The 13,042-nt window shown below is 40.6% G+C and overlaps 1 protein-coding gene across 4 annotated transcripts in view; it reads left to right on the top strand.

The window, feature by feature from the left end:
- Window positions 1-13,042, top strand: part of DPF3 (D4, zinc and double PHD fingers, family 3) — a 95,425-nt gene that overhangs the window by 26,030 nt on the left and 56,353 nt on the right. For 2 of the 4 annotated variants that reach the window (XM_009999726.1, XM_009999724.1), the window contains exons 3-6: window positions 4,046-4,173; window positions 7,933-8,028; window positions 9,077-9,115; window positions 12,722-12,800. In XM_009999726.1, coding sequence (XP_009998028.1) covers window positions 4,046-4,173; window positions 7,933-8,028; window positions 9,077-9,115; window positions 12,722-12,800 — 342 coding nt within the window. The remainder of the gene's footprint in view (window positions 1-4,045; window positions 4,174-7,932; window positions 8,029-9,076; window positions 9,116-12,721; window positions 12,801-13,042) is intronic. The other 2 variants (XM_009999723.1, XM_009999725.1) reach the window with 1 other exon arrangement.

The raw sequence follows: 13,042 nt of genomic DNA, 5'->3' as shown, positions 1-13,042 counted from the left end.
ACAGCTGGTGCATCAAGGTTTGGTGTTGGGTCCAGTGGTGTGCAATAGAGCTAATGAACAAGCTGGAGAGAGGGAATACTTTGTAAGCTACAAGGATTTGCACATACTACAAAGTTATTTAGTCACCATGGCTAGGGAGGTCTGTGCAGGCCTCTTTGGGGAGATCTGAATGTGCTTGGTGAATGGGCAGTGGGATGGACATTTTAGTTTGTTACTTGAGTGTTTGACTGTATTGCTTATGGAGAGTTCTTGTCCCTGTTACACAGTTACTAATTTTGCTTAGTGTGCAGCTCAGACACTGTGGGACAGAAAAAATATTGCAATGCATTTATTTAAATGGACAACATGGTTTCATCTGAAAACATCAGGTATGGTATTGGTCCATCTTGGGAAAATTATTAAGGAATAAGAAGAAGTTCAGAGAAGTCTAACAGGACTGTGGAAAACTTTCTACAGCAGAGTAATGGAAAAGGTTGTGACTGTTTATCCCCAAATGAGAGGAACAAAAATAAATTACAAAAAAAGTTAGGTCAAGCATTTCTGTTTTCCCCCATCTCATGGCAAGAACAAGGGGGCAGGCAATAAATAAGATGAGACACTCCTTCTTTCCAACCATAATTTAACTGTTGAACTCACTTAGGTAGGAAAACACCAAGGATAAAAGTGTAGCAAAATCCAGAAATCGCTGGGCTACTCTGTGTATTTCTGGACTTAGAGCCAGATTTAGGATAACTGGAAGTGAGACTGCATTTCTCCCTCAAGACTGACCTGTTTGAAATCATGTCAGAGATGAAATACAGTATTAGGGTAGCTGTTTTTCTTTGCATTTCTCTCCTGACACTCACACCTTCTTCTACACTGTCTGATCTGACTGCATAGTGTAGCACAACAAGCTTCAGGGCAGGTGTGGGGTCACAGCTTAATTTGTCAAGCCTAGAAGAGTCTCTCGCCTTGTTTGAAGCTCCTGACACTGGCTGGTACCTTCATAAGCAGGACAGGGGGTGGAACAGACCCTCCTTTGCTTCTGTACAGCAGTTCCCATGGTCTGGGGGAAGCCTTGATCTTTCATGTGAATACTGCATTTCAGGTGTTGACTTGACTTCTCAGTTTTCTTTAGGGAACAGGCATAAGAGGAAAATATAATTTTTTAGCTTTTTTTTGGAAAATCCTGAAGAATTCAATAGGAAAGAGAATATTAGGGATTTCGTGAAAGGAATTTAACAATCTCTGATAGTGTTTATTTCTTTAGGTTCACTGAACTATCTTTTAGATTTTTGAAGGCTTTTATCTCTGAGGATGCAAAAATGGTTGGGAAATGTAATTTCCTGTCTTCGTTACTGTATCCTTCACAGACTACCCATCTTCCAGGAAGGATTGAATTCATTACAAAGATTGAATTCATGTTGTCTTTGGACCTCTGAAAGTTTTTGTACCATAAACTTTACATTCCAGATCTGATAGCATCTGCCATTTCTCACTTTCTAGAGATACTTAGGAATGAAAATGGACTCCTAGAAGCTACCAGTGGAGAAGAAAATGAAGGAATTGAATAGCAGTCAGCTTAGTGGGCAGATGGAAGGCATCTGCCCTGAGTCTCTTTCCTCTGAATTTCCTTCTCACTAACTTAACTTCTTGGTAATTCAATCTCCCCACCCGTAAACTGGGAATAAAAGTATTACCTCACACTGCCTTGTCAGTGGGATGTTGAATTTAATAATTAAAAAAATGTTCTGGGAGTTTTGGATTAAAAGGCTCCTGGGGTGTTGCTGGTGGGAAGCAGGAGCACCACAAAAACCCAAACATGCCTGTTAAAGACAGCTGCCAGTTTTTGACCATGAAGCTTACCTTTTCCTCTGACCTCATGTTCAATAATTCTGGAACAAACCAGGATTAGTTATACTTTCATGTATGTTCTACTTATCTCTCACCCCTTCCTTGCTCATTCCCTTTTCTAATGCATTCATTTGCTGAGTGTATTAGTACCCAGAGACAGGCATATCTTGTCACAGTGAAGACATGTTTGTTTCCAATGCCCTTGAGCTTGGTTGAAGCTTCTTCTCTTGCTGGATGTTTGATGACCCCTTGGGTTTTGTAGTCCCACAGAGTTCTAAATACAGAGTAAATGCACTTTTGCACCTAAGCACAGGACTTTGAAAAATAGCCAAGCCCACAGCCAAAGATGATTATGGAGGTTCCTTAGTGACTTTATATTCGAGTGTTGGAATTTGCACATAAATCAAGTCTAAAATCCCTTCTTTTTATTGAAATGTCTGGATTTAGCATCCAGAGGGAGGTACTAGAAGTTCATGAAGGGAAATTCAATCTGTATGATTCTCTGTTGACTTCTCTGTCTTTTTTATAGCTCAAGTAAGGAAGAAGTTAGGGAAGGTGGCATAATGGGATGGGTGTGTAGAGATTAATGTTGAGAACAGAGCCCTGATTTAATAGACCTCCTTGTGATGAGAAGGGGGATCAATTCACAGTTGACCCCATCCCATTGTGTGGGTTGTCCTGGGAGTTTCTTTTGAAAATCCCAGTGGTTTGGGTTTTCTGCATGGTTTGTACTCAGCCTTTCCCTCCATGAATAGAATAGCTTTTGCTGGAATTTTTGCTGGATTTTCTGTGGTTATTGGCTGAGCAATGCTCTCTCACTTAACAAGACTTGAGCAAGCATGTTGGAGAAGCACTGATTGGGGACCTTGAATCATTTGCTGGCTTAAAGTTTTTCATATAGAGAACAAAAGTATTCCGGGGATACCCCCAAGAAACAGATTCTACTTTACTGTCCCAGGTGGAAGTGGTCATTCATTATTTGGATTGCAGGAGTAATTTGAGGCTTTATAAACACAGGAATTTCTGCCCAGCAGAGTTTACAACTCACGATAATAGAAAGCCAGGGAGTTTCAGTCAGACCAGGGAACACAACACAGTGCTAAAAGATGAGAAGTAGACAGAGCTGTGAAATAAGGACACCAGATGCTGATTTGTGAGTGTTGGTTTTGTACATTATTCTTTTATAAATCTATTGGCCTAGAGGAAGGAATTAATTATAAAAGGGAGTACTTGAGAAATCCATACCTTGCATTGTCAGGTAAAGAGAGATTCAGGGCATCTCTCTGCCATAGGGTGCTCTGAATGAGCTCCTACGTGAGGGGGGTAGAGGTCAGAATCTATCTGGAAAACTGAACTCTTCCCTAAGTGTATTTTAGCATCTTGCTAAAATTAAGTTGCTATATCTGCCTGTTTGCTGCACTGCATCATCATCTGGTAGCAGCATTCAGAAGGGCAATAAGGCTGTGTTCCTCCACTTATGTGGCAAGTTGCATCAAGCTTCTTCATAAACCCACATTGTCTTTGGAGTCCCATGCCCCAGGTCTGCCCCTGAGCCAGCCTTTGCCTCCTCCTGCAGTGACTGGGAGCTGGTTTATGGGCTTGATTCTGTGCTCCTAGCTGTGCTGACTGGGGTTTCTTCACTGGCCCATGTAAAGCTAACTGAAGATTTTATCTGGTCAATATTACATGAAAATTCATTACATATCTCTGTTTTTCCCATTTAAATTCTCAGCACTGGCCCCACACTCTGGCTTTCTGCTCCTCCACATGTGGAACATGCCTTGGTGTACAAGAATGCTGCTTGAAGCTGTGCTATGTAAACTGTGACAGATGCTAAATTGCTTTTAACTACTTTTCTATTTCAGGAGATCAGATCTTCATATTTGTTATTTCAGTGCCTTAGAAAGTCCTGATTTTGTTCTTTATTTGAACCACAGGGAGTTTACATAGAATAGAAGAATTTTTCCCCAGTTATTTCCTCCAGGTACAATATGTCCAGGCTTTTTTCCCAATGGTTGAAAAGATATCAGGTTTTCATTGAGACAGAAATTATTCCTACATGGGGATCCTTACTGGTTAAAAGAACTTGAAGAGCTCTCATTTAAGATAGAAACAAGCTTGAAAGTCTGTTAGTCTTCTGTTTGTCATCTCTGTCCTTCTGCTTGTTAGCTGTTTGGGGAGACACATACAGTCAGTGTGTTTTGTTTTTCAGAAGCTGATCTGCCTCTGAAAAAAGATGGGTTCACCTCAGAAAGTACAACTCTGGAAGCCTTGCTGCGTGGGGAGGGAATAGAGAAAAAAACGGACACTAAGGAAGAAGACACTATACAAGAAATCCAGGTAAAGAAGAGCCCTGTGCCCTGACAGCAGGGCTGGTTTCTACAATTTATCTCTAAGCCTAGCAGATCTTGTCCTATGGCAGAACAGTGCCTCTGTTGATAGTTGTGTCCTTCTACTATCAAACTGTTACCAAACCATTGTGCTACACTGTGATGCTCAAAATGAACTCAGGATCTTGTGCACTTCTCCTGTCACAAGACACTAGTTCTGCACAGCTCCTCTGTTGGGGCTATGAGATGAATGCATGTAAAACTGAAAAGCAGAGATGGGTCCCAACCATAAACTACATTTTAGTGCCTCATATTTAAAGTGAATTTGGACATGGATTTGAATTCAGATTCACAGCTGCTGGCTGTAGACAAAAAGTCATTGACTTGCCTGTTGTTTGTTTGTTCTTTTAATACTGAGAAGCCTTCAGCAGGTATACAAACAAAATAAATAAATATTCTAATCTTAGTTATCTCAGTTATTATTAGTGATGCAGGCATGATAAATGCTTCCTTTTTGAACACATTGTGGATTGGAAGTTATTTGTCAAGATTCCATTTCACCCTTTTACAATGAAAAGTAGAAACGCATCGGTGAGTCTGTCACAGGAGGAATTCAGCTAGCATAAAGAGTTCTTATATAAGTGCATGTCACTTTGTAAAGTCATCTTAAATCACTAGGAAACTGGGCCTCTCCTGTGGGAGCAGCAACACATCTTTGATGATGATAAACCACCATTGTGCTATGAGTATATTGGTGATTTTTAGCAAGAGCCATTGGCAATGTGTCAAACTTGGTAATTTCAGCTGAATTACAAAACATGTTGTATCTGTGCCTAAAACTAGTACAAATTTCAGTGGTCAGCCCCATGCTAAATGTTACAGAAGAGTGTGGGCATCAAACCTGTATTATGTGGAGCTCGGTCCTACTGGTATATTTGATGGAAATTTCACACATATAAGGGCAGCAAAATCAGGTCTCCTGTTCCCAGTGATACAGGTAAAGGAGCACCATCAGAGAGGAAGCATCCCATGTTCATGGAGTGGGGAAGAACTTGGCTTGAGGCCAGCTCTATTTCCTCCTTCAGTAGTGTATCTGGGTCGATTATGCTGAGAGCCCTAAAGCTCTGTTTCTACCTGCTTCCAAGGTCACATGAAGTCATGGTGCAGCATCCTTATGAGATTGACAAGTGCCTTTGGATGTTGCTGTGTAATCTGAGCTCCCAAATTATCCCCAGCAGCAATCCAAGGAAAGAGGCTTCAGAGAGAGTGGAACAGATACCACTCTGGTCATTGCAGAGCAGAGAGGAGGTGCAAAAATATGCAAAAATATACAAAAAGTTTTCAGCTTAACTGCTGTATCTGTGACCTGCCATCTGGATGCTACTTTCATCAGAAACATGCATCAGCACAGTTTATCTGGATTCTGCCTATACAACAACAATTGCCAGAGCCTTTATTAGTAGAGAGCTTCCAGCGTGTACTTAATCACCTGGCAGCTAGACTGCACCAGGTCAAAATCATGATCAGTGCCTTTTATCCCTGTGACAAATAAGAGAATAAAAATTCCTTAATTGTTTGTTCCCATGCTCTGCTGTGCTGTAACTCAAAAGGGCCCGGCCTCAGTGGGGGTGAGAGTGAGCTAGTGGGAGGGATGCTGTTGTAATTCCCACCTCAATCCCAGCATTTACCAGTCTCTCAAATGCATGGTCTCTAACAGGAGATGACTTTGCTGTACTGAAGTATATAGGGCTGGGAAACTGTTGTAGGCATAAAGAACAGGAAAAGTTACTTTGCTAGAAAGGGTAAGGGTTTCCCCTGCTAAATATGTGCAGTCACTGGGACTTGCTGTATAGTTGGTATTTAACAGCGTTGAGGATTTTGCCCTGCAGTAAATAGGTACTGAATGTGTGTTTTCATTGTTTGCTGGAGAAGGCTTAGAATAGCCCATTGACGGTGCATCAGAAAGGCTCTGCTACTTCTATCAAGAATTAAAGTCATCACCCTGGCTGGCAATGTCACCAAATTCATACTTGGTTGCTTATGATCCCTTTCCTAAATTGATATTGCAATTTTAAACAAAGAAAGTGGTTTGCAAAATTTCTCTTAAGTGATTTTGTGTAGTATTATGGTTGTAAACTAGCTCCTTCCCTCCCACATGGGATATGGTTGCAGCTTTCTCTGTTTTTTGGAGATACTTTAAGATATGAAGCAACATGAAAATACACACTTAAATCAATAAATTTGCTTATCTTTTTACATATCACTAGTCTCCTCATGTACAACATTTTCAAAGTGCTTCAGTTTCCTAAGATGAAGTCAATTAGTGTATGGAATGACATTGAAGAAATAATTTATGTATGCAGAACTGGAACTTGCTTAAATTTTACACTCTCTGGTATTTAGTCCTCTAGTATTTAGTACTCTAGTATGACGTGATATTTTTCATCATGGTCTAACCTCATTAGTAGCCCCCTGAGATTTAAAAATAAGAATAAACTTGTATAATTGGTCTTCCAAATACAGGTTTTAAGAAAGTCAAATTTCTGCTGTGTTCCTTCACACAAATTCAGAATTTGGTGCGTGAGGTATGTAGGAAGGGAAGAATGCAACTGTGATTTGCTCCTGTTCTCCCTCTGCTGGCTCTCAAATAGCTGTGAAGTAAAAATTTTAGGGAAGGGACAAATACAATAAGACTGAAAAACCTCCCTATCAGTTTAAAGTCTCTAATATGAATCTGCATCATTACTGCATGTTGTGATTTAAATGAATTGTGGCATGGCAAAGACAAATTAGTGGTTCCAGGTAAGTCCCTTATGAAATTGCACTGCACCATGAATGGCAGGAATGGCTGGGGCCCATTTCTGTGTTTCTAGCAGACATGCCAAGAGTTGAGGGGATCCCTACAGGACTTCATTCCACATGAGTGTTGTGATGGTTTGTCTTGCCTTTGTCTGTGTGATGTCTGACTTGTGTATGTTTTCAGGGCAGCCAGCCTGTGTGTGATTCTATAGAGGTTGCATTTCAAAAGATCAAGATAAAAGGATTGAAATTCCCTGGCCTGGGCATCTGTGAGATGATGAATTCTTGTTCCTATTAAATAATTAATTGAAGGAACTATTGCTACTGTTCATATTAACTTCAATGAGAACTGTACTTCCTCAACACTCTCATGCAGCAAGACCCCTGCTTCCAGATTACAGAGTGACACCTGTGGTGGAAGCCCTGAAAGATGTGACTTTCTAGATCCACTAAACATGCTGGAATATATGGAGGATTTTTCTCTAATTTTGCCAAACAAAGAAAATAGTGAGTTGCTGAGGAGAAAACCACTGGTTTCTGTCTTCTCAACATTAGAGGAAAGCAGGACAACTGAAAGTAAAACAAACCAAAATAAAAATATCATGAAAAGAATTTGCAGACAGGATCTGCAGTTATGCACAGTTAGACTTGTGTTGTCTTGGGATATTGGTGATCAGTGGAGCCACTGTTATGTCTTAGGAAGCTTTTTTTCACAGTTGGCTGAATTCAGTGGTATTTTTTAGTAAGAACTCTCTGGAGTAGCGAGGATGAAAAGGAAAGCAAACTTTGCTTTAATAGAAATAAGCAGGGGTTCTGGGATCTGATTTGGTGTTATATCATTAATCAGCTGTAATTGAATAACATGCAGTCTCTGTGGTAAAGAACAGCAATTGGTTGTGTGTATCTTTTTTTTTTTTTTTTTTTTTTTTTTTTTTTCCCCTAACCATTCCTGTTTATTGTTCAACTACAGAGGGTTTTAGAAAATGATGAAAATGCAGATGAAGTGAATGAGGAAGAGGATTTGGAAGAAGATATTCCAAAACGAAAGAATAGGCCTAGAGGACGGGTAAGTGGAGAGTTTACTGGAATGGAATAGAAGGAAGTGAACCTCTGCTTTCTAGTGTATGTTTTTCATGTGTATTGTATATGCAAAGTATATATTCATGGATATATGTTAGTGATGTATGTCACTATAGGTAATTTTCAGTCATATGGCCAAAGCTTCTTAACATTTTCTCAGTTTATTTTTGTGAATTACCAGGAAAAAAAGACTATTTTGAGAGTAGAAGATGTTGGGGTAAATTTATTATAGTGTTGTATTTAAAATTTTAACATAAGCTGTAGTGATTATGGTGACATCCTGCTATTATCATGCTTTTACTTTAAAACAACATTTACTAATGACAGAGAAGTAACAAATTCAGTCATAAAAGAAAAAAAAATAATTAGTAAAAGTAACTTGAACTGTGTTAATAGGTTTTGCAGCTTTCTCCAAGGCAGCACTTTTTGGCTGATGCTGGCCCTCTTGAGCCCGTGGCAAATCTTCCATTTGCTTAAAATGGGCAATGTTTTATCCTTAGGGGAGTCTGTGTCCCTTCTCTCACCTGACATGTCTTTTCACTATTTCAGCAGGGCACCTGTTAAGTAACGAGGCCAACATTTTAAAACTTGGAATCAACATTTGCAATGGTGGCCCCTTAAGCTAGGCATCTAAATAAATGTGAACACAATTCTTAGAAGCTTTGAGCATTTTCATCTCTCTTTGCCTCCAGTGGATGCTGCAGGGGCACAGGAGCTCTAGAAGTATCTTTTGATGTGTTTCTAGGAGTCAAGCAAGAAGGGCCACATTTTAGGCCAAATGAGCAGGATATAATAGCTTTTGAATAAGAGAAAGACATGAAACCACATTGAATACTTGCAATGTACTTATGCATCAGACCCGCTCTTTTGTTTCTTCTGTTGTTGTGTTGTTTTAGTTTTCTGCTCCTCTTTATTTTGGAGCTTAATTCCTTTAATATGAGATCAAAGCACTTTAATAATTGGATAAGTATATATTTCAGCTTCCTTATTCTCAAAATCACCTGAATCAGTTTCTTTCTTTCTTTCTTTCTTAGCCAAAGACCCCCACCTGGAAAAAAATTTTCCAGAAAAATGTAAGTTTCAGAAAATTTGTGTGAACCAGTAACCCAAACCAGGAGTTAGAGCTGATACATGCATACAAGCTTGACTGTAGCAATCAACTAATATTCCAGGCTAACAACTCTTTTCTAATACTTTGCTCTCACATAAATTGTGCATGTTTGTTAGGGTGAATGAAAAGGAGTGAAAAGCTAGAAGAGATAGATTGCTCAGGAGAAGAGAATTTGCTGTATTCATATGTTCCAGGCCTACACAAACAAAATCTTGAAGTTATTGTTATGTGCAAAGTTATACTCCCCTGTCAGGAAACTGTTTCAGAATAACTCCATCACTTTTCCTCTGCTGCTGTAAGGAAAGGATTTGGAGGGTACTAGGTGCGTCACTTATTTTGAAGCATAAATTTACGTCTTATTTTCTGCCCTTGAAATGGCCCCCTATTAAGTACAGGAGCAGCAGGATCTTTTGCCTTTTTCTTGCAACTAACTCCTGCTCTGCTACTGCCCTGGCCTCCTTCAGTGCAAAAAAGCAAAGTCTGAAGAGTGCCAAATAGTTAGAGCAATTTTCATTTTTATATGATGGCATCAATAACCAATGCAAAATGTGGTACAAATTAGGACTTCAAAATTAGGGCCAGATTCCCTAGCTGTTGAAAACTGGAAAGCCCAGATTGTGTCTGGTCACGAGTGTTTTGCCACTCTTCAGGCAGCCCTTTTCTAATGTAAGACTGACCCAGTGCTGGGAACTGAAGCTAAGGATTTGAAATGAGGGGACAAGAATCCTGGGCAGCACTTTGTTTCAAGGAGGGAGTTGGTTAGGCTATTTTTAGAGGGCAGAAGAGGAGAAGGACGTGCATAGGAAACTAGATTCTGCAGAGTGTGGCCTTTGGGTGTTCAGAGAAGGAGTGAGAAGGACTGACAGCATTGATGCAGGATTAATGTGACAGAATTACTGCCCTGGACTTTCCAAATTGCACATGCCCTTTCTTTTCCCTACAGCATTATTTTATTTTTAATCTTAGACTGTCCATCTGTCCCTCTGGCTACTCTCTCTGGCTGCTTCTGGGCTGCTTCAAGGCTACTGTGCCGTGGCTTCCAAGCCTCACATGTCAAGTCTCGTAGTCTTTGCTGCTTCCTGTAAGGAGAATGAAGGCAGTCATGGATGGCTGAATCCAAAAGACTAGAGTGCTGACAGAGAGCACAGAGCACTTGGTTTAGTGTCTCTGGGGCAGCTGCTTGGTTTACTATCCCTTCAAGGCTAGCCCTGAAATCTTGGGAGCGTTAGGAAGGACACTGAGGGCTGAAGAGATGGATTTACGGAAGGCGCTTTTAGTATCTTTGCTGGGCAGGGAGATTGCAGCAGGAGCCAGGAAGGATAGTTTGCCAGGAGGTATGAGAGGAATGCAGCTGCACCTGTACAGGTCTTCTGCTTGTCAGCTGGATACCCCATGAGACAATTTCAAAGGCGCTAAATATATTTAGGAACCCAGGTCCCCTTGAAAGTCATTGACTTGAAAGATCTCCCTCTGTGTGTTCAGTGCATGAAAAAATATGTCTGACATGTGGTCATGACATGAATGCTGTACCCTGCCTTTCTGCAGAGAGGGGTTTGAAGGGAATCAGCTGGCTGTAAGACCAGCGAAACTCCGAGCAACAGACCTTAAATTACCATCCCATTCTGAAAGGTACCTATGTAAAAATAGTACCTTCTTACTCAACAGATCTGTTCTCAGTTTGTAAACAGAGTCAGACCTAGTGACTAGTGACAAAAACAAAAACAAAAACAAAAAAAAAAGATTTAACAGCTTTTTCACTGCCCTGAAAAGCCAATGAAACAGGTAGGATAGGGAAACGATACTAATCTAGGTACCAGCAGAAATATTTAAGGGCCAATGACTTGTCTCTGTGAAGACTCTCTGATAAGCTGAGGGTTGTATAGGAACTGCCATAGACTGAAATTCAGCTTGCAGCACACTTTGCAGTAGTGAGGGAAGAAAGGAACTAGCCTGGGATTGATTTTGTAGCCCAGAGGGGGTTTACAGGGCTGGCAGTCAGAGAGAAAATACTGCAGACCAGTAAGATATGGTCACTAAAGTAGCTTCCACCAAACAATTGGGGCTTTTTCCAGGGAGAAACTGCTTTTCAGTTTGCCCTTACAAATATCACTCTCCACATGTGTGCGATCTGTACAGAGGTCTTTGCAGAAGGTAGAGCTACACTTGTCATTCCTAATAGTATTTACCCCATCCTGACAGCTGAAAATCCATGTCTTTCCTTCAGGATTGTGTTAAGAGTTAGACCTGAGCAATCCCAGGGAAATGAAGTATGAAGTTTTTATAAATCCCCATTTTGTCAGACTTTAGCAGGCCAGTGTAAAATTGTTCCTTCTTCCTTCTTTTTAGATGTCCAATGGAAATCAGCTCAAATAGTGTTAGTTCAATCCCAAATCCTCAGAGGAGGGACAGAGCTCCTATGACCCCTTTGTGTCTGGGGTATTAATATTCTCAGAATTTCTACTCTTCTCCAGCTTTACTTGATGATGCTCTGTCCCATTCTTATTTTCATGTGTAAAAGCTTGAAGGATTTGAGTCAGGTGGCTTTGTCTAGGGTGAGAAACATCAATAGTTTAATAATAAGAGTAGCAGCAGAAAAAATGTTGTTGCTTTTACATAGGATTAGAGTAGCTGGCAGAATTAATAAAGGGCTATCTAGCCATCCATATACAGATCACTTCCTCAAATACAGATCAAGTCTAAAATTATTGTCATCTACACACTATACATTAGTGAACATGAAAGAATTGAAGGCCTTGGCTCAGTATCCAGTTTAACATCACAGCCTTCACTGTTGGACAGATATGAGCTGTGCCCTTGTTGATACCCCAGCTGAGAAGGCTCAGGACCAAGTAGCTTTGATGCTGAATTCTACTCTTACCCCTGGAGCTCATGACAGAGCAGTCTGTGCTATGGAGAAATATAGCTTTTCAGTTTCCAGGGCTGCCAGCTTGGCATGTTGTAGGAACACAGAACTGCAGAGACACCTTTCTGTGTAGTTCCCATTCTCTGCTCTCTGTAGCCATGTTACCTAATCTTTCCCACTAACTGACGAGAGCTCAATTTTAAAATTAGCCATGGTATCTTTGTCCCAGAAGGCTATTCAAAACATTGCTTTTCAGCGACAAAACACAACTAAACAAATAACCTCTCTTTGAAAATATTAAAGGAAATTACTTCTGTTTTACTTGGGGCCTGTTTTCTGGCTGATTTAATGGTTATGTTTAGACTCTAACACCTGCTCATCCATTCATTCATATTCAGTTAAGCAAGGTATTTGAACAGCTTCAGAAATGAATGTGTGATGATACTCGACTGAATATGTGCTGGCAGTGACCTACTGCTGTGGATGAACGGTTTGGGTTTTCTGTGGAGGGGATGTCTACTCAGTACAAGGTCCATTAGCATAGTGCATATCTTAGGAGTTGAAGGGTCAAGACCACACTTGACAAACCTGTATGGAAGACGAGGATTTGTTTAGTTATTTGCACATTTTTCATAGGAGAGTGAGGGGCACAAGGAGACCTGAGGGGGGGATGCAATCATGTTAACATTCCTCTTGTCCTTGCAGGCTCGGGGATCTGGAGGTGGCAGGAGACGGAATGATGCTGCCTCCCAGGATGATCATGACAAACCCTATGTTTGTGACAGTAAGTAGTACTCAGACAGCTGATTCTGCTTCCAGCCTGGTCCTACCAGCTCAGTGCATTCAGGGCTTCATCTCTTCCATTCCAGCAAAATATTCTGCTGCTCTCTGACTTGCATGTTTGCCACCTGCTGCTGCTGCTGCTCCTGGTGTTTTTGCATGAAGGGAATAAAATTAAGTCCTCGGCAAGACTCCACTTCCCTTTGCCCTATAATAAATGATCTCTTACATTTTCTTTCTCCTTCT

This window comes from Chaetura pelagica, unplaced genomic scaffold, assembly GCF_000747805.2.
Source record: "Chaetura pelagica isolate M959 unplaced genomic scaffold, ChaPel_1.0 scaffold416, whole genome shotgun sequence".
NCBI classification, from domain to species: Eukaryota; Metazoa; Chordata; class Aves; order Apodiformes; family Apodidae; genus Chaetura; species Chaetura pelagica.
The sequence above is the reverse complement of the archived record's forward strand: the minus strand, read 5'-3'. Positions and strand labels throughout refer to the sequence as shown.